Raw genomic sequence first — 22,670 nt, 5'->3', positions numbered from 1 at the left:
CTCACAGTCCAGGAGCCCTCAGGGGATGTCCAACTGCTGCGGAGGCACGAGAGGCTGCTGCAGAGGGGGGAGAGGCTCCTGCCACCACTGCTGCACTCGCCAGCCGTGAGCCCGGCTTCTGGCTGAGCAGCGCTCCCCCTGTGGGAGCGTACTGACCACCAGGGGGCAGCTCCTGCGTTGAGCATTTGCCCCCTGGTAGTCAGTGTGCATCATTGCGACTGGTTGTTCCTCTGTTCGGTCGATTTGCATATTAGCCTTTTATTAGGATAGGATTAGAGCTTACCAGGCCATAATGTAAAATAGGGAAAGGATTCTCCCAGTAAAAATTCAAGTTAATGAACTCTTTCCTCTTCCTTTTAAACGACTCTTGCAACTAAATGTGGACCTTGATAAAATTTGAGTTATAGAAGTGATTTTTTTCCCCCACTGTGGAAAAATGTTTCTCCCCCTCTTTATATAGAAGATGACAGCCCAGGTCTCTTGTGCTGATGACACAACTTGAGAAAATACTATCAGGCAAAGACTGCAATAGGCCAGGCCTGGGGAAGTGGTCATACTCAGCCAACGACCTGTCTTACTTCATGGAGATGTGAATGAAAAGTAGGTCCTCTGCTGGCAGGGGTCAGAGACTCCTGCTTTTATGACTGAACCCTCATTGTGATTATTTGAAATAAAAGGAATTAAAAATTGTGAATATAACTAAATCAGCATACTCTGCACATTTAATAGTTTTAATAACTTATAGGTGTTTGTAGCATCTTTTAGCAGTTTTAATTAAGGAAAACCTTTAGCAAATAAAATAATTTAGAAACTGTATTTAACGTTATAAGATACACTTTCTAGCTGTGTGCTCTATTAACATGATTGAAAGACACCTAGATAACTGATCTTAGATAAGTCAGTCTGGATGTCAGGAAAAGTAATAGATAACTGCTGTGGCCTTTCTCTTTATGAGGGAGATAAACCAACTGGTGATGTTCTGAGATCCAGGCAGCAGGTAGGAGCTTCTTTCCATGCGTGGCCTTTGCCTTTCCCTGCTTCCCTTCACATTCTTGTGGCCAATAATGAGTTTAACATCAGCTAGTCAGAGTTGTGCAGAGGTCAAGGAAATAGGCTGATGTAAAATTTTAGTATCCATAGTTTTGCCACTAATTTAAGAAGCACTAAGTCTAGCAGTTCATTATAAAGTCCAAAGCATTCTATGTGGTCAAAACATTTTAAAATTGACTATTTGATCTCTTTTGAAAATGTAAACAATAGTTTTAATCATTCTGAATCAAAGATTTTAATAAGATTTTTTTCTTTTTCTTCTTAGATCCCAATTTTGTTCGGACATTTCTTACAACATACAGATCCTTTTGTAAACCTCAAGAACTACTGAGTCTTATAATAGAAAGGTCTGTCAATTTTAAATGTTTAAATTATTTTTTTTTAAGATTGAACTAAGATCTTATATGTTCTTTGGAAATATATTGGATGAGTTTAAATTGTAGTTCATGAGCACTTTTTAAAGAAACAAAATCTCTTAGAAGACCATTATTTTATAATAATATGTTAACTTTGATTATTTAAATATATGTAAAATACATAATTTAGACTCAGGAAATTCAAATTTTGATGATTTAGATGTTCTAAACAGAATGTTTCAGAAGTTAAAGAAAATGGAGGTTGTCAGTGAACAAATACTATAATCAAGAAAAGTGTTTCATACAGCCAAAGATCAGTCAACTTTTCAAGCATTACCCTTAAAAAGTATTATGTTAATTGACTTAGCATAATTACACGAGCCAGAAATGAACATCCGTCCCATAACTTTGTAATCATATTTATTTTTAGATTTGAATGTATCCTTTATTGTGTTTCTAGTTAGTTTTATCTATAAGATCATTAACCGTTACATTATAGAAACCTTGTTTTCACATTATTCTTAGTAATTTTTAACAGTGCTCTCTTGATTGTGGGGACTAGTAAAAAGATTTGTAGTTTTCTATTTGTATAATTTGATTATAGTTAATATTTTCATTAGTTTATTCTGCTTTATGTTAGGTTTGAAATTCCAGAGCCTGAGCCAACAGAAGCTGATCGCATAGCTATAGAGAATGGAGATCAACCCCTGAGTGCAGAACTAAAAAGGTTTAGAAAAGAATATATACAGCCTGTACAACTGCGGTAAGATTAGATAAGTAACTGAAGTAAATAAGTCTTTATTGAACTTTTGTTTCAGAGTTTAAGGATCTTTTCCAAGTAAGGAGGAGGTAAGAAGTAAAATGAGTGAAAAGCAATTTCAGAAATTATGGTGTAAGTCTTAATTAACAGGATTTTAAAAGTGGTAGGCCACTTATAAGATTATTTAATTTGCCCAGCCAGTATGGCTCAATGGTTGAGCATCGACCCATGAACCAGGAGGTCAGGGTTTGATTCCCAGTCAGGGCACATGCCTGGGTTGCAGGCTCCATCCCAGTAGGGGGCGTGCAGGAGGCAGCCGATCAGTGATTCTCATCATTGATGTTTCTATCTCTCTCCCTCTCCCTCTCTCTGAAATCAATAAAAAAATACTTTTTAAAAAAAGTATTATTTAATTTGGTGAAAGTTACTTTGTTTTCATTTATACCATTCATTGTAATAAACATTTATATTGGAGTTCCCATGTAATTTAGTTATTCTTCTGTGTTAATGCCATAGAGTATTAAATGTATGTCGGCACTGGGTAGAGCACCACTTCTATGACTTTGAAAGAGATGCACATCTTTTGCAGCGAATGGAGGAATTTATTGGAACAGTAAGAGGTATGGTATTTTTTTAAATTGAATTTATTGGGTTGATATTGGTTAATAAGATTATATAGGTTTCAGGTGTACAATTCTGTAATATATCATCTGTACATTGTATTGTTTACTACCCTGAAGTATGATTTTTTGTGTGCCTAGTTTTATGTGAATAAAAGTACCTATATAGTGACTATCAATTGATATCATTACTGGTTATTGTTGTTAAGAGGTGTTTGTAGTAGTTCCAGCATAATAGGAAAATTTCAAAATTTTCATCAAACCATATTTTTGGCCTACAAATTGCTCAATAATCACCCTGTTAACCAATGTATTTTCATTTAGTAAATCAACTTATTGGTTATTTTGGAATTGGAATAAAAAAAGTCTCAATTTATGCTGTCTTTACACTTATCTGAAAGTACGTGTACCAAAGGACAATTAGGAACTATTATGCCATTATGACCCCACCCATGGAGGTTACTGAGCCACCATTAGGTGAAGAGTGCATACATCAGCGAGGCAGCAGAGCATAGTGAACTGAGAGCCGAGAAGCAAGAGTTCTGTTCCTAACACTGCCGATCATCAGATACATGACTGGAAAAAAATTACTTTGATTCTTTTCAGACAGCTGAGAAAAGCACACATTTAGAAAGGGAGACAAGAAACAGAGGCCACCAAAGAATCTTTTGAATATCTGCTTGCCACATTTCAGAAAATGTAACAATGGTATTACATAATAGTCATTATCATATAAAAGATGGTTCTTGCAACATCATCCACGCCTCCAGGAATCATTTTCAGGGGCCACTTTGATTCTTTGTACTTAAGTTTCCTCATCAGTAACATGAGGAGCTAGGCTTTATGATCTCCAGAGCTTCTCTTCTAGTTTTAAAGATTATATGAGTGTATAAGTATGTCCTGGATAATTTAATTTCCATTTCCATTGTACATGCTAAATGAGAATCAGAAAATAAAGGGTTCAATAGTAGTACTTTCATGCATAATACAAAACAAAGCCACATTTTTAAAAAAAACTCATGCAAAAATGAAGGACTTAGTCCTCTGGCCCTGTTTGGTTTATGAAATGCAATATTGATTAGATTAATGGTGACTGTATAATCTATCCTTATAAGTCTCTTTTGTGTAAAAAAATCTTTGTTTGGAGGATTATAAAATATTTAGAACTGAAGCTCAGAACAACAAAGGTGAAAAATCTCTACAAATAAATTACTTTCTAATATTTAAGGAGGATATGGAAGAATATAAGCCATGTGAAGAAAAATGAGATTAGGATAGGGAACAGGGAAATGATAAAGGGGAACTTCCATTTTTAAAATTTTGATCATTTAAACTTTTTTATAGCAAAGACATATTCAGGTATCACTTATATGATTTTAAACTTTTTAAAAATATTAAGTAAAAAATATTTAAATATTATTTTAAATGTATTTCAGGTAAAGCAATGAAAAAATGGGTTGAATCCATCACTAAAATAATCCAAAGGAAAAAAATTGCAAGAGACAATGGACCAGGTCATAATATTACATTTCAGAGTTCACCTCCCACAGTCGAGTGGCATATAAGCCGACCTGGGCACATAGAGACTTTTGACCTGCTCACCTTACACCCAATAGAAATTGCTCGGCAACTCACTTTACTTGAATCAGATCTCTATCGGTATGTAATTTGACACTTAAGCTGAAAAGTCACTTTAAAGAAGTTAATTTTTTAAATGAAATACTGGTTTCTGCTTTATAGGATTGGAATAAGACATAAATGAGATAGTATATGAAGTGTCTGGTAATAAGGCTCCTCTCTTTCACTGCCCGATCCCCCTTGCTTTGTCTGGATTTACAGCTTCTTTCTGTTTGTAGTCACCCCTCGTTGGTAAAGCAAAGTTCAAATCCTAGCTTTACTATTTGCTGGCTTGGTATTCTTGGGCAACTTTAACTTTCTTTTGTAACTTTCATCCCTCTGCCTATTAGTTCCTTCGAGTAAAATGGAGCTAATAATATTACTCCTGGGGCTGTTGTGAGGTTTAAAATACTCATTATATGTACAGTGCTTAGTACAAAGTAAGGGCTCAATAGGTTAGCTACTGCCGTTATAATTATGAATTTAAATCATGGCCAGTTATAGCCTTTTCAGTTTTTCTACATGTTCATAACTACTATCTAAAAAATGTCTGTTTACAGTTTTAAATGAGGACTATTTAGAATTTCGAGCTATTTTTAATTACTAAATGAAGAAAGGGACTAAATTTACATATCTCCTTCCACCAAAGATCATTACTAAGTCTCAAAAAATCAGTGTTACAATCTATTTTATTTATTTCCCAGGACTGTTTTGTGGTTGAGTTTCCCTCTTCCTTTAGAGGGGAGAAAAAAAATTTTTTGAATTGTAGTGATCACTATGCCTTCAGTGAGCTGATTATTTTAACAGATATATCATTATTTAAAAGAACTACCCCAAACTTGTTAGATAATATTTGTAAGTGCTGGGAAAGATATTATGAAGAAATCCCAACCTTGCCCAAAGCAAAAAGCTACTATAAAGCAATAATAAAAGTACATTGGTACGTGCATAAAAATATGTTTAATATATATAAAAAGATGCATAATTAAAATTTTTGTTATATCCTGTCATAAACATTTCTGTTGATGTAAGTGGAAAGTTTATATGGGAATTTAGTTTTGTTTAGCTCATTTACTTAATAAAACAATATACTGAGGGAAAAGTATCATATAGAATTATGTATTGATGATTTTAGAGCTGTACAGCCATCAGAATTAGTTGGAAGTGTGTGGACAAAAGAAGACAAAGAAATTAATTCTCCTAATCTTCTGAAAATGATCCGGCACACCACTAATCTCACTCTGTGGTTTGAGAAGTAAGTATTACTGACATTCTTAACATTTCATTGCAATCAGATATGTTATAAATTTCATTGCAATTCTATTTCTATATGTCTCACTTCTTGTTTTGTTCCTCTTCTTTATTTTTGCACTGAGTGAAGTTTTCTAATGTAGCATTTTAATTTCATTAAAATTTTTTCATTAAAAAATTTTGATGGGTTTTTTTAGTGGTTGCTTTATAGTTTACCATATACATCTTATCAGGATCAGCTTCAGATTTATATTAGCTTAATTTCAGTGATGTATAGAAATGTTACTCCTATATAGCTCTATTTCCTTTATCCCCCTTTTTTGTGGTATTATTGTAATACACATTACATATAATTAATGATGTAAATCTAACAATACATTGTTTTAATTATTGCTTTAAACCATTTGCTGTCATTTTCTTAGCCCATTACAGCTTTATTCTTACCCATCTCCTTTGTGCAGTTATGGCAATACTAGGGACCCAGTGCACGAATTCATGCACCTTGAAAGGAACTGTGGGCTGTGAGGCTACGGTGGGCCCAGGGGCAGGTCTCGGCCCATCCTCCACACCCCTGCCCATCCACTCCTGCTGTGGCCCCCAGCCCCCTGTCTGCCAGCAGCCCCCCTCCCGCTGCTGCCATTCCCATGCTCTGACAGCGCTGGCCTCACTCACACCCGCTGACAGCATGGAGCAATTGGGGCCGTTGCCAGCAGCAGGTGCGAGCAGGGCCAGTGCCGTCAGCGGGTGCGAGTGGTGGCTGCTGCCCCGATCGCCCCTCAGGAGCAGGGGGAGGTGGAAAAGCCCTGAGGGGTGATCAGGGCCGGCAGCCGCCGCTTGCACCCGCTGACTGTGCCGATTGATCAGGGCTGGCACCAGGCGCCGGCAGCAGGTGTGAGCACCGGGTGGGACCGCAAAGAATTTTCAGTAACCACCAGAGGTTCAGCGACCGGTGCCTGTCTTGGTCTGGCGCCCCCGCTCACCTGCTCCATCATCCCACCACGGCCGATGCCCGCCACGTTCCACGCGCGCCCCTTGTGATCAGCGCACATCATAGCAACCCATTGTTCGGCTGTTTGGTCTGTCTGCATATTAGCCTTTTATTATATAGGATATTACACTTCCCTTTGTTATAGGCCCAACAATTGCTTTTTAAATCACGTAAGAGAAACAGTAAGAAAAAATAGCATTTATAGTGTCTTATATAATCACATGATTACCTTTACTGGTGCTCTTTCTTGGTGTGGATTCATATTACCATCTGGGGTCACTTGTTTTCAGCCTGAAGAACTTCCTTTAGTATTTCTTGTACTGGTTCAGTGGGTCTGTTAGCAACAAATTCTCTCCCTTTTTTTAAATCTGGGAAATATTTTGCCTTCACTTTTGAACAATAGCTCTATCTTCAAGTTAACTAATTATTTCTCTGCCAGTTCAAATCTACTATTGAGCCCCTGTAGTAAATTTTTTATTTTAATTATTGTACTTTTCAGTTCCAGGGTTTCCATTTGGTTCCTTTTATAATTCTGTGTCTTCAGTGATATTCTCTATTTCATGCATGTTGTCATCATGTCTTCTTTTTTAAATCATGCTTTCCTTTAGTTCTGTAGACATAGTCATAATGCCTACTTTGAAATATTTTTCTGTTAAACCTGACATCTGGTCTCCCTCCAGACAGTTTCTGTTCCCTGCTTTTTTTCCCCCCAGTGAAAAGGTAGTACTTTCCTGTTACCTTGCATGTCTCTTAATTTTTGTTGGAACTTGATATTTTAGCTATTCCTATCCCTCAGGGCTTATTATTATTACTGTTTGTTTGTTTAGTGACTAGCTGGGTTATTTTAGTGAAGTCTATTCTCCTCAGACCTTCCCCCATGCTGAGATATTAAACAGATGTTCCTCTTCTGGGCGGTACAGATTAGGGTATGCCCACAGTCACCCTAAGAAGGCAGTGGCAAAGGTAGGGCTTTCTTTCACTCCTTCTTTGACCACACCCAGCTGTTAAACTCCAAAAATTCCCTGATGGCATAAATTTTCTACAAACTAATCCAATCATATTGTAACTCCCTTGAAAGAATGGTTTCTGAAGTCTCTGTTTTGATATTTGTTCTGACCCCAGGGGGGCTCCTCCCAGCTGCCTTATTCTCTAGTTTTCTCCTGCAAACCAGTTTGGCCAAAAGTCAAGGCTGTATCTTCATTAGATCTACAAATCTCCCAATTGCTCTTCATCACAATATTCACTGTTCTTGAGAGCACTAGGTTTAAACTTCTCCACACTATTTTAAATGATAAGCGATTAGAGCTATCTATTTGAGCCTAGACTCGAACTGGGGACAATGGCAAATTTTTTTGACATTCTTGCTCTAGGAGCTGAGTGCTTAGTGGTGGTGGTGGTGGGGTGTGTGCGCCCTCTCATGCATGCACACGAACAGTAGCCTGAGGTCCTCTTGGCTTGCTTCTCTTGGCATGGAACCACTGCCTCAGGAAACGGAATGGCTATCTTCCCAGTATTTTCAGTACGCCACATTCAAGGTAGAGCCTCTCCACAGAAGTTATGCAGGAGAAAGGAGTCCCACTTCTCAGCTGCACTCACCTGGGACTTAGCCTCAGCAGCCAGCAGCTCAGAGCAGGATGAGTGAAATGCTGAAGTCCTGCTACTCCAGGGAAGAAAGCCCTCTAGCTGGGAGCTGGGTGGACAGGCAGCTGTGTTCTTGGTTGCAGCAGTCTGCAGTAGACCACTACGCCCCACAACCCCCAGAGGTTCTCTGGCAGGAAGAGGGGAGGGAGCAGTCTTTGTTCAAATACCACAAACTCTTGCCTCTCTCTTTCTGAATTTTTGTAGATTTTCCTGAATAGATATTTCTTCATTTACTATTTGCTCAAAGGGCCATTTCCAGAGACTTTGAATATTTATGGATATGTATGTTTATGTACATAAGTGTGTATGTGTATATTTATATATCTACAAATATATATATGCACACATAATTTTTCACCAGTTTCACTGAGAAGTGAATAAGCAGAGCTCCTTACACTGTTATGTCAGAAGTCCAGAATCTCAGTGCAATTTTTGTTGTTGTTAATCTTCATCTGAGGATATTTTCTTCATTGATATTTAGAGAGAGTAGAAGGGAGGGAGGCAAGAGGAGAGACACATCAATTGGTTGCCTCCCGCATGCACCCCGACCAGGGCCAGGGATTGAAGCTGGGGTTGACACACTTGCCCTTGACTGAGAATCAAACCCGAGACCCTTTGGTGCATGGGCCAATGCTGTAACCAATGAGCAACACTGGCCAAGGCACCTCAGAGCAATTTTATAGTTGGGGTCAGAGATTGGAGTTTTATGTATTGGCCATATTTTTTTCTAAATAAAAATAATATGACTATTTGACTAATATTTTATAAGGATTATATGAGGTTTCCATAGATCATATTGGAATTACAAGAACAAGAGACCAATGACATAAGGGAATGACTGGAACATGAGGGAGAATGTGGTTAAAGATCTGAAAGAGATTCCTAAATATAAAAAAGCATCCCAAGTAATCTGAAAGTTAGGACTTCCTTATATTTATGTTATTTCTTCTCAGTCTCTAAAATGTAAGACGTTAGAATTTGCTCTCTATGTGTAGTTTCCTTATTTCTTCATTATTAAGTTAAATAACTACATTTCAGTATGCAGAAGACTTTTTCCATCATAAGTAAAACTTATGTCTGTAAAGAGGAAACATAACTGATCAAACATAGGGACAATTTCATTTCTGTTTTATTGTTTTTAAAGATTCCTGAGAATGCATTTCCTGCTCTTTTTCCTTTTTCTTTTTTTTTAAATTGTGTTAAGAATACTTAGCATGAGATTTACCCTATTAACAGATTTTGTTCATGTACAACACAGCATTGTTATCTATAGGCATAATGTTGTACAGCAGATCTCTAGAATTTATTCATCTTGTATAACTGAAATTTTATACATATTGGTTAGCCACACCCTGTATTTCACTCCCCATGACCCTGGGCAACCACAGAAGCCATTCTGTTCTTGGCTTCTATGAATTTGATTATTTTAGATAAAACATGCAGTATTTGTCCTTCTGTGATTGGTTTATTTCACTTAGCATAATGTTCTCAGTGTTTATCCATTTTGTTGCATACTGCAGGATTCCCTTCTGACTCATATTCTGTTGTATGTATATACCACATTTTCTTTATCCATTCATCCATAGATGGACATTTAGGTTGTTTCCATATCTTAGCTATTCTGAATAGCATTGCAATGAACATAAGAGTGTTAATATAGCTTCAAGATCCTGATTTCAATACTTTTGGATAAACTCCCAGAAGTAGGATTGCTGAATCATATGGTAGTTCTATTTTTAATGTTTTGAGGAACCTCCATACTGTTTTTCCTGCCTACACCATTTGCATTCCCACCATTAACAGTGTACAAGCGTTCCAATATCTACCTTTTCAGTGTGAAAGATTCTTGTTCATTTGCCACAGTGGTTCTTAGCCATGGATGTGCATTAGAATTGGGGTCACCTATGAATAAATCACTCCAGACTTACCTGGTTTTTACAAAAGCTGCACAGATGATCTGTTTGTATGCCTAGTTAATATCAACTGAAATAGTTAAATGAAAGATGTAAATACATTATACTCATAACATTTTTAAATGTCTAACTAGCTACCCAAAATCTATAATAATAAAAGCGTAATATGCTAATTAGACCAGACAGCCGAACGACCTTCCGGATGTCCTTCCGGACGACCTTCCTGATGAAGCTGGGGCTGTGAGGGCCGAGCCACTTGCACAAATTGTATGCATCGGGCCTCTAGTATGATATGTTTGTAGAGATCTAACTAATGTTTTTAAAAAATATATATTTTCTTATTGATTTCAGAGAGGAAAAGAGAGGGAGAGATAGAAACATCAGTGGTGAGAGAGAAATACTGATCAGCTGCCTCCTGCACACCCCCTACTGGGGATTGAGCCCACAACCTGGGCATGTACTCACCCAGAAATTGAACCATGACCTCCTGGTTCATAGGTCAATGCTCAACCACTGAGCAACACTGGCTGGGCTAGCTAATGCTTTAAACACATACATGTGTTGTGTTTAATTTGATAATAAGGCAAATTGTGATAGTTTTGCAATGGTTTTTTTTTTTCTTAGTGTCAGACCAGCCTCATCAGAGTATAATGTAATCTGAAATTTTACATTTTAAAAAATGTTTAACTTTGATTTATATTTATTTTTCTCATTTATGTGTTCTATTTTTTCTTGGATTATAAGGTGTTTAATATTACATTATTGAAAACCAAGTTTAAAATGTCTTTTTCTTTACTGATAAATAATTAGTAAATCTCTCAAATATTAGAAATGGAGAGTAAATGTTCACTGAGGAATTTATGTTCACTTCCTTTTAGATATTTACCAGAATATATATATATATATACACACACACTTTCCAATGATTTTTGATATTTAAGTGCTTTTATTTTCATTGACTTTTTCCCCATGTAATTTTTAAAATTTTACTTTTTTGTTGTTGTTAATCTTCATCTGAATATATTTTTCCATTGATTTTTTTTTTTTTTTTTTTAGAGAGAGAGAGAGAATGGAAGGGAAGGGGAGTGATGGAGAGAGAGAAACATTGATGTGAAAGAGACACATCTATTGGTTGCCTCCCACGAGTGCTTTGACTGGGGTGGGGAGCACACCTGCAACTGAAGTACATGCCTTTGATAGGAATTGAACCTACAACCCTGGGCCGACTCTCTAACTACTGAGCCAAACAAGCGAGGGCAAACATTTTTATTCTTGATTGTGGTAAAATACTTCCACTGACTTTTTATAATGCTTATGTAAAGAGCTGTTCCTAGAAATGTAGCTAATTACTTCTGATATCAAAGGAAGAAATTAATCACTAAAATCTTGCAATTAGATGAAGAATAGGAAGCACAGAATTCTTGCACTCTAGAATAAATTCCCCTGGCACACACCCACATCCTTTAAACCAGCATGTTAGACTCATCAGTTAATTCTAATGCTGAGAGAGGATGCACCAAAGATGTAGGAAAATGATTGACTGGTTGATGGCATCAGTCTGGAAGAGAGTAAAGAGCAGCATGCCTGCCTATCAAGTCACTGCTTTATCTGCCAGTCTCCTACTATTCAACTATCATTCTGAATATATAATCTCTACAGTTACACTGATAGCCTCTCCATACTCCACATTATATTATTTACTAAATTCTTTAACCCATATCTTTGTTGGGAAAATTCCACATTTTTAAATTAATTTCTGTCTTTGATTCCCAGATGTATTGTAGAAACTGAAAACTTAGAAGAAAGAGTAGCTGTGGTGAGTCGAATAATTGAGATTCTGCAAGTCTTTCAAGAGCTGAACAACTTCAATGGTGTCCTTGAGGTTGTCAGTGCTATGAACTCATCACCTGTTTACAGGCTAGACCACACATTTGAGGTAGGTTTGCATAGGTGTTTTATTTTAATGAACTTACTGCATTTCCTGTTCTACGAATCAGGATTTTAACAATTACGATCTTTAATTTTTAAGTGCCTCACCTGTCTTTCAGTAACAGTTTAAAAGATGGAATTATCTAAACTTTGAATTGACTTGCTTGTTCTTTTTAAATTAGGCGTTCTCATTAAAATGCATTCACAGTTAGAAGAAAATGCTTTCAGCACTTAATTTGTAATGTAATGTACAATTATGCTCACATAATTGTGTGAGGATGGTGAGAGAAATCAGATTTCACACACATACACACACACACACACACACACACACACACACCTTTAAGTTTGCACAAGGGCCAATGAAGATAGTCTCTTTGAGCCAGTATTAATACTCTTGAAATCAAGCTGATACAGTTGTGTTTGGGCTTTACTCTTAGCCTGGAATTTTTTGGAAAAACCTTTGATTCCTTTTGTAAACTTATGCTCCCTAAATATTTTTTTTTCATTGTAGCAAATACCAAGTCGCCAAAAGAAAATTTTAGAAGAAGCTCATGAATTAAGTGAAGATCATTATAAGAAATATTTGGCAAAACTCAGGTCTATTAATCCACCATGTGTGCCTTTCTTTGGTGAGCATTTCTTCTTGAATTTTTATTGCATTTCTGGATAAAACAAGACACTTATTTCATTAAATGACTGAGTTTACATGTGTAAATATATCAGCAGAAAATACTTATTTAACAAATACAGTGTGTCCCAAAAAAATATATACACACTTTAATAGCTGATAGCTCAATTTTGAAAATGAAATGTATTTTAATAAAAACTGCCTTTATAATTATTCAAAGTGTGTATATACATTTTTGGGGGATACCCTATATTTAGCACCTGAATCACCTTAGAATTGTTCTGTATTAGAACTTTTTAAGATCAAGCCTAATATATACATTCCCCTTTTTATTTCCTTCTTGGGCAGCCATTTGATATAGTGCTGTCTTTCACACGGATTTCTCTTCTCTGCCTGTATATGTGTTCTGATGATTCTCCCTCTGAATGCTTACAACAATTATGATCTCTATTATGTGTCTGGTGTTTAGTCTTTTTAGCATGTGGTATATTTTCTCCTAGCCATTTCCTCATCTATATCTATATATTTTATATATCTCCAAAAAGATAAAATCTTAAACTTCATTATTCTCTCTGACTTTTTTTATCATATATTGTTTTTTTATCATTAGTTATTTGTTTTCCTGAGGATTTTGCCCTCCTAAATTGTTGATAAAACTATTGAGTTCATTTATTTTCCCTTTCTGGTAAAACATTAAAATTTATACATGTGTGTTGACTATAGTGCCAGTTCATACAAGGGAATCTGAGGAAGGATCTGGGTAGGTCTGATGTTCATTTCATTCAATCTGTCAACAAATATTTTTTGATTACTTTCTAAGTGTCCGGAACTGTGTCCAGGTGTTTAGGAAAAGTGAAAAATGCATAGTACTTACTGGGCTCAGAGTCATGCTACTCATGATACCCTACAGCCTCTGGGACACAGAAGTGAAAAGAAACCTCAGGCCCTGTTCACTGGACTCATGATTTGGCCCCTGCTATCCCGGTACCTGATTGGTGGGCATTTATTCACACAAAACTGAACTCTCCAAAGTACTCTCTTTCAGATGAAATAACTATTCTTCATAACATGTCCTGTGTTACGAAGACATGACATTTCAGATGTGTATTTAGAGTATAACTCATTGTGTATGATTTAGTGAGTGAAGACAGACATGTGTAGGTAGTTGAGAGATACAGACAGCCTACCTGCCAACCTTTCTACCCATTTCTGCTTGTCTTCCTGATTGTTGAGCCTCTGCTTTTTTAAGGCAGTTTATCTGAACTATTTGTGTTCGATTCTGCTGCACTAGGAAGAGGTTTGCTATTCCAAACTGAATGTTATCATCCCTGAAGTTAGGCCACTTTTAATGGTCTGACCCACTAGGTAGAACCATATGTTATTGCTGCTTCTTCCTTCCATCTAGTTTTAATTCTGTCTCACTTATACTCCTTCCAGATTCTTATCCTTAATTCTGTATACTGTTTTTCTCCTGTATGGGAGGGTCAGGGGTAGTATCTAAGACTCTTACTTCCTCTTCCTCTTACCAGAATTTTTATTCAGGTCTTTTGCTGGCACTACACCATTTAAAGAATAAAAGTAAGTAAATAAATAAATAAATAAGAATAAAAGTCAGGCTATTTCTCCTTCCAAGGCTATGGCATACTATGGTCTATATCTAAATTTTTCTCCATACACTAAAATGTTTTACTCATAGGTAGAAAATATATATGCTAACATTTATTCTAAGGTAAAAGAATGTTGATTCCTCCCTCAACCAAATCTCACCTCTCTGCAACATCATTCAAGCCCGTAGCACTGGCTTTGCTCTTTCCTTTTCCACAGCTCTAATTCTGTGTCCTCTGTCTGTTTCTTGTCTGCTTGCGTCATCTCCACTCTTGCTTTCCTACCATTTTGGAATTGACTCAATGTCTCTTGCATCCTTTCATGCACTCAGAAACATTTGTTGGATGCTTCCATGTGATTTGTCAAGCCCTGGGCTGGGTGTTAGACTAGAGAGGCAAATAAAAATAGCCTTACTCTCGATAAGCCCCCTTGAAAGAGCAGAAAAATAAATTGCAGTACCATGTAGTAGGTATAATACTGTATTGTAGAGCTGTATAAATCAAAGTTTGAACAAAGTGTTATGGAAACCTAGAACTTTGAGCAACTATTCTTTCCTGCAAGGCTGGGAAAGTCATGAGCAAAAAGGTGAAACCTCACCCTTCTTCATTATTTATGTCATAATGCTCTGTTCTTCTCTCCCTAAAACAACTGTCTCCACAGGGTATATAAAATGTTCTATTGAAAAAATTAAGCTTTAACAGTATATTTGTTCTATATTTTTATTCAAAAATTATATTTATATATATATTGAGGATGCATGCTTAAACATTTTTTACTGATGTAGTAAACAATCAGCAAAGTTTGGACACCACCTCTTTTGTCATTTGTTCTCTTTTAACTGGCCATTAATTTGTTAGAAAATAATTTCCAAATTTCATCCTGAGCTATATCAAAATGCCACTTGTAAGCATTTTTGCAACTTCATTCAAATTTACTTTTGACACTTACAACATCTCATAACTTATTATCTCCCATGTTTCCAGTCAGTCATTACACCACCACCCATTCAGTCATTCAACCACATAACTGGATACTTTCTGAAATCAAACATGCATTGATGTCTATAATGTTTCATTATTGCTGACTATTTACTATTGATTTCAAGTCGTTTAAGCTTTTCAAGAATGTGGCCAAAAATTTCAGTATTGAAAAGTATGCTTGTACCACAAAAGCATTTAGAACTGCTAATATATGATTAGAACAGAAGTGCCTGTTATTTTGTTTGTTCTCCTCATCCAATGCAAAGCCTGAAGTGACAGAAGGAGTTAGAATTCCTAATCCCTTGCCTATGTCTGCTGTCATATAATGCCACTCTTTCTTCTCCCCACACATCAGATCCCTGTGGTCTAGCCATACAATAATATGCCATCTTTGAGTATACCTTCCAAGCTTCATCACAAACCAGTGCCATTGTACACATTGCTGCTTTGCTTAAAATGCCCTTACATCTTGTTCTACTTATTAAATGTCTATTCATGTTTTGAGATTTATTTTAAGCCTCACCTCATCTGTGATGCTTTTTCTACTTCTACTAGCTCAAGGCAGAGTTAGGTACACCTCCTTTCTGCTCTCATGGCATCTAATGCATTACTATTAATATAGCACTTCTCAGATTGTACTGTAGGAGCCCACATTCAAAACTCTGAATTCCTTGAGGTCATGGACTGTGTCTTGTTCATCTTTAGATCTGCAGTACCTAATGCAGTGCTTGGCATACAGCAGAGACTCAGTACATGTATACTGAGTGAATGAATTCAGATATTCACACTCTTTTTTCCCCGCAAAGCATCACAGTCAGTACTTTAGGGGAAAAGGCAGAAGCATAAGGGAATAGGTCAGTAGCATCAATAGCTTCAGCAATAACAACCATAGCTAATTAAGCATTTATTTTTGTTAGGCCCTATTCTAAGCCTTATATATGCATTTATATATATGCACAATAACCCTGTTATCCTCACTTTATAGATTTAAAAAAAAACCACAAGGCACAGAGAAGCTAATTAACTTGCACAGGATCACACAGTAGAAAGCAGCAGAGTTGGCTCCAGAACCTTTATGGTAGAGCCAGAGAGGAACTAAAGTGCTCCTGGCAACAGAGAGCTGTGTATAGAACTAAAGTGCCTGTTATTTTGTTCATTCTCCTTATCCAGTTCACAGCCTGCAGTGATGAGGAGAAGGAGCTCAACTATTAGCTTGTCACTAATTCTAGAAATACTGAAGACCAGAATGTACATAAATTATATGTGGGGCCTTGACTTACGAGTTTAATTCGTTCCGTGACGGAGCTCGTAACTCAAATTACTCGTATGTCAAATCTTAAAGTGAACGAGTAAGACACGTGATGCTGGGCTGATGTTGTGGCGTTCACTGTGACGTTCGCTGCGCCAACTAGTGGTGGGGTATCTGAAGCTGGCTCATAACCCGAATTTTAGCTCGCAACTCAAAGCAAAAAATCAGCTGAGAGACGGCTCATATCTCGAAAAACTTGTTAGTCTGGACACTCGTAAGTCAAGGCCCCACTGTACTCCTGTGCTTGATAGGCTTGCAGATCCTTCCACATGTCCATGAGTGAATCGATCCAAATACTAGTAATACTCCCTCTGAATTACAAATCCTAACAACCTCTGGTGAGGCCTCAAGAGCTGAGTAAGCAAAAAATACGATTCTCTGAACTTAACATTTTTCCCTTTTTGCGTGTTATTAGTGATGGTTATTCTTAAAGTTCCTTTTATAAAACCATGATATATCAAATAATATGTGGTTTGGCAGGTATGGAAAATTGGTTATTTCTACTGAAAAATGTATTGATTTTCTTAAATTTGGTCTCTTTTTTCCTTGGGTAGTTATAAAACTTCATTTTGTCACAGAAGAATTTGATACTCATAAAAATCTTCTCTTAATATTTACTTAGCTTGTTCTTCATAGAATGGAAATCTGTGCCTTGACTCATTGATTTTGGTGATTGAGGTGGTATAGTGTAAAATCACTACACTTACTAAGAAAGAAAGAAAACTAGTGTTCTCCTTCTTTATCCTTAATTTCATTATATCTTCTAGGAATTTATCTAACTAATATCTTGAAAACAGAAGAAGGCAACCCTGAGGTCCTAAAAAGGCATGGAAAAGAGCTTATAAACTTCAGCAAAAGGAGGAAAGTAGCAGAAATAACAGGAGAGATCCAGCAGTACCAAAATCAGCCTTATTGTTTACGAGTAGAATCAGATATCAAAGTAAGTTGAATTATTTGAGGATATATTTTTCTGATTAAGTTTATAAACTGCCTGATGAAAGGCAGGTTTATTTTATAGAGGCAAAAAAGTAATAAAACAAATAATTCAAATTTTCTTATGTTAAATGTTTTCTTAAATTATTTTCATGAATTTGAAACTCAATTTAAAATATTTAATGTTAATAATTGTTTCTTTGCATTTATTTTAGAGGTTCTTTGAAAACTTGAATCCAATGGGAAATAGTATGGAAAAAGAATTTACAGATTATCTTTTCAACAAATCCCTAGAAATAGAACCACGAAACCCTAAGCCTCTCCCAAGATTTGTAAGCATTCATGTATTTATATTTCTTTTACATTTATATATTTTTTCAGTTGTCATCTATATTTGGTGATGCCATCACTACCATGTATGTTATACAGATTAATTTTCTATAAAGGAGTTCGGGATGAGGTGCTTATGTGATGGATAAAAGTAATGAATAAGTGCCTAATAAATATGCTCAGGAATATCCCACTTGGTTCAAAATAAATGAGAATTAGTATTAATCTGAATAAATCCTGATAATGATAGATGAAGAAATTAGGCAGATATGAAAGTTTTTATTTTTTTAAATAAAAAAAATTATTCAAGATTTAAAAAAAATTTTTTTTTAAAGAATAGTTTATTGATTTCTAGAGAGAAAGGAAGGGAGAGGTAGAGAGAAACATGGATGTGAGAGTGAAACATAGTTAGGCACAATCCCTCAGTGCCCAACAAACTTAGCCACACTGGCTAGGGCTCAAGATTTTTTTTAAGAGCAGGAAAATTGATTAATTTATATTAATTCACTTACAATAAATAAATATACTTACGACTTTTAAAAGTAACTCATAAGGTGTGGCTAAAGATAATTTTGTGGTGAAAATAAAATTTCCATTGTTTTTAATTACTTATCTGTGCCTGGCCAAATTAATGTACAGTATCACCATCTCATTGATCTGAATGTAATTTCTCTCATATTCAGAAAGTCAAGAATCACAAAGTAAACGTAAATTGCTTCTAAGTAACCAAGATAAATCTCAAAATGTCTGTGAATTAAAATTTATGTAATTACCTCACATGAATATATCTCAAGGCCTAACACAGTATTTTTAAAAGGTGGATTAACCACAGCAAATGGGAAATAGTTAAATAGTCTGCTCCAATTAGGCACGCTGATATCACTGAGAAATGATCACTCTATGAAAGCTCCATAAAACTAACATAAATACAAATGAAAACTCAGGCAGTTTAATGCATTTGAAAATAGTTCAAGTGATCCTGATGGCATCACTGCATTACAGCATAGAAAGGTATCATCCTATATAATAAAGAGGTAATGTGCAAATTAACCCTCACACCCTCACAAGATGGCTGCCTACAACCAGTCCGGCAGGGGTGTTAGTGAGGGATGACCAGACAACTGAACAGCAGGCTGTGTGGGGTGACCAGGCCAGCAGGGGGGTTAGTGAGGGACGACCAAACGACTGAACTGCAGGCTGCGTGGGGCGACCAGGCCAGTGGGGGAGCTGTGAGGGGTGACCAGGTCAGCAGGGGGGGCAGTTGGTGGTGACCAGGCCAGAAGGGGAGGCAGTTGGGAGCAACCAGGCTGGCAGGGAGGGGGCAGTTGGAGGCGATCTGGCCAGCAGCGGGGGGCAGTTAGGGGTGATCAGGCCGGCAGGGGGGGCAGTTAGGGGTGACCAGGCAGGCAGGTAGGTGAGCAATTAAGAGCCAGTAGTCCAGGATTGTGAGAGGGATCGGGCCTAAACCGGCAGTCGGACACGCCCTGAGGGCTCCCGGATTGGAGAGGGTGCAGGCTGGGCTGAGGGGACCCCACCCCCATGCATAAATTTTGTGTACCGGACCTCTAGTAAGCTTATAAAATAAAGGGTGTCCCAAAATTCACGCAAGAAGTAATTTTGATAGAAAACACAGGTTTATAATTAAAAATTGTAAATTTTTTATTGATTCATAAAGTATATAGTATAAGGTTATGTATGGAAGAGCATATTGGGTAAATGGCCTCCATGGCTTTGCTGGCACATACGCACTCTTTTGTTGAAATTTTCCATGACCGTTTTGCATAAATGTGGCTGAATTTCAATGAGGCTCATTTTCATCTTGATGGCTTGGTTAATCAACACAATTGTCGCATTTGGGGTTCAGAAAATCCACGAGTGATTGTTGAGAAACAAATGTTCCATCTAAAAATATTAAAATGAAAAAAAATTAAAAAAAATAAAAATATTAAAATAACAAATACTCTGGTATTTATAGGACTAAGACTCAATTATTTAAAGAAATTAATTCCCTAATAATTTAAATAACCAAAGCTTTATGGAAATGGGATATTAAACAAATTCTAAACTCATTGTGTAAATTCTTTATTGATGGTATATGGTTTTCCTAGATATTAATTGAATTTTACCAGACATATAGAAAAAGCTTCCTTTCTATTATGGTGTTGTAAGTATTATGGGTTTTGTTTGTTTTTTATGTCTACAGCCAAAAAAATATAACTATCCCCTAAAATCTCCTGGTGTTCGTCCATCAAACCCAAGACCAGGTACCATGAGACATCCCACACCTCTGCAGCAGGAGCCAAGAAAAATTAGTTATAGTAGGATCCCTGAAAGTGAAACAGAAAGTACAGCATCTGCACCAAATTCTCCAAGAACACCGTTAACACCTCCTCCTGCTTCTGGTGCCTCTAGTACCACAGATGTTTGCAGCGTATTTGATTCTGATCATTCAAGCCCTTTTCACTCAAGTAGGTGCTAAAATTTTAAGTGCTTTAAAGTAATTGTTAGTATTATATGTGCTAGAGGTAAAAAAGGATCTGTATAATTTTTTTTATTTTTTGTAAATTTGTAGACAAATCGAATGCCATTTCAAAAGAGATTATAAAAATAGAAAACAAATTCTAAACTCCAGCAATCTATAATTGTTAAAAAATTGGTTGGAACAGTCCTCCTTAAATTTATTATATTTTACCAAAAGACCTGGTGGTGAAATTGCTAATTTCAACTTCATTTGAGCATTTGTTTTCTGTCGGTGAACTTAAAATGCGTATGTCCTATCCAGAGGAAACAAAGCTAATGCTTACAACCTGCAAGGAATGTTAGTCCCGGGCTTTAAAAGCTGTCTCCAAAATTATTATATTTGAATACTACTCATTCCCTTCCCACCAGACTCTGTAGTTTTTAATTTCACAGTGTATCAAATTCAAGCTCCTACTTAACCTTTCTCAGTCTATACCAGTGGTTCTCAACCTTGGCTGCACATTAGAATCACCTGGGAATCTTTTTAAAATCCTGATTTCTGGGCCTCATCCCCCCGGAAATTCTGTTTCTTTGTTTTGGGGTGGGGCCACAACATTAGTAACAAAGAAACAGAATTTCCGGAGGATGAGGCCCAGAAATCAGGATTTTAAAAAGATTCCCAGGTGATTCTAATGTGCAGCCAAGGTTGAGAACCACTGCTTTAGGGAGCTACCTTTTATATATAGATCCCCCTACTCCTATTAATTATTTAATAAGTTTCAGACTTTTAAAGCTCTAAAAACACACAACCTTTTTTCACTTGTTCATTATTAAATCAACACTTGAATCAAATCACCTTTAACCTCTACAACCACTTCCATATGTTCCTCCCATTGGCTGATTAGCTCATTGTGCAGTCCAGTTCTACTCTACTATTTGACGGAATAAAACCCAATACTCAGAGGCAGGGGGAGGAGGTTGAGAAGCACTGACCCAGCAGTTAGGAATCTGGTTTGTCATTCCAGTCTGCTAGTGTGCTTTCTGATTTTAGGTAAAATACTTTTACTGAGCCTTCTGGGAATCAAACTGGATTTAAGGTTTCTTCCAACTCAGAGGATCTAACTTTTTAACAAAAATTAACTTAAAATTATTCTTTGGAGGTATATATATTTTTATTTGACCCAGAATTCTATTTATTTATTCCTGTGTTATCCATCCATATATTTGTAGTTACCAGGCAGTTTGTCTTGTCTTTATACCACCTAAAGTGTATTTGTTTTGAGAAGTATTGCTTCTTGGCTTTATTTGGCTACTGAGGATTATGGAGTCATGTTATTCACATAGTAAGCTCTCAGATATTTTTGATGATATGTTCAAATAAACACCAGGTTAAGAAAATCCCATTAATTTTCCCCAACTCACCAACCACCTAAATTAAGTAATAAAATAAAACCAACTCTATTTGCAGTATACCTGACCTAAAATCATTATTTATTCTGACCCATTTTAACTGTTTGCAGGGCTTTTTCCCTAGGGCAGATGATTAAGGTCTATATATTATAAAGATTCCCACATAAATAAATTATTGAAATCATATGAAAGCCATTAATTGCAAATTTTACTTCTCTTAGTTTAAGAAGTAGCTAAAAATGGAAAAGATGGAAAAACAAGAGATAAGCACATTATGTTCCCTATTAGTACTAAATCTCTAAATCAAGGGTCCTCAAACTTTTTAAACAGGAGGCCAGTTCACTGTCCCTCAGACCGTTGGAGAGCCGGACTATAGTTTAAAAAAAAACTATGAACAAATTCCTATGCACACTGCACATATCTTATTTTGAAGTAAAAAAACAAAACGGGAACAAATACAATATTTGTATTTGCATGTGGCCCGCGGGCCGTAGTTTGAGGACCCCTGCTCTAAATGGTGAGTCAAACAGGGAAGAGGAATGGTTTGGAATGCAGTGCTCTGGATCAGTGTTTTTGTCATAGGTAACAGGAGAACCATATTAACTTAAATTGCCGGACAAGTGGAGAAACTGTTGTTTCAGGAGTTATGTTTTATAATCGTAGCCTGAGGGTTTTCTCAATTTTTTTCTTTGTGATAAAGATAACCCTATTACTATTCCCTTTGCTCTCAATAACATTTAAAATAACTGATTTTGAAATAAAATAAACCAGCATAATATAAAACCATCTGTATGCTCAGTTAGTCCCTTACTTAAGATTTATCAGTGGCATATGTGTATTAAAGGTCCTCATCTGCTCGAGGCCCCACTTCTGCTCAACAGATCTGC

At 36.4% G+C, this 22,670-nt stretch overlaps 1 protein-coding gene across 1 annotated transcript in view; it reads left to right on the top strand.

Moving 5' to 3' along the window:
* The window catches only part of SOS1 (son of sevenless homolog 1 (Drosophila)), a 93,351-nt gene that overhangs the window by 58,476 nt on the left and 12,205 nt on the right, over positions 1–22,670 (top strand). The window contains exons 11-20 of the mRNA XM_014538433.1: positions 1,316–1,397; positions 2,047–2,169; positions 2,683–2,786; positions 4,223–4,445; positions 5,539–5,658; positions 11,970–12,132; positions 12,640–12,757; positions 17,418–17,590; positions 17,799–17,915; positions 20,117–20,381. Of these exons, the coding sequence (XP_014393919.1) occupies positions 1,316–1,397; positions 2,047–2,169; positions 2,683–2,786; positions 4,223–4,445; positions 5,539–5,658; positions 11,970–12,132; positions 12,640–12,757; positions 17,418–17,590; positions 17,799–17,915; positions 20,117–20,381 (1,488 nt within the window). The remainder of the gene's footprint in view (positions 1–1,315; positions 1,398–2,046; positions 2,170–2,682; positions 2,787–4,222; positions 4,446–5,538; positions 5,659–11,969; positions 12,133–12,639; positions 12,758–17,417; positions 17,591–17,798; positions 17,916–20,116; positions 20,382–22,670) is intronic.

Source organism: Myotis brandtii, unplaced genomic scaffold, assembly GCF_000412655.1.
Source record: "Myotis brandtii unplaced genomic scaffold, ASM41265v1 scaffold191, whole genome shotgun sequence".
Classification (NCBI taxonomy): domain Eukaryota; kingdom Metazoa; phylum Chordata; class Mammalia; order Chiroptera; family Vespertilionidae; genus Myotis; species Myotis brandtii.
Note: the sequence above shows the minus strand (reverse complement) of the source record. Positions and strands in the feature narration are given on the sequence as shown.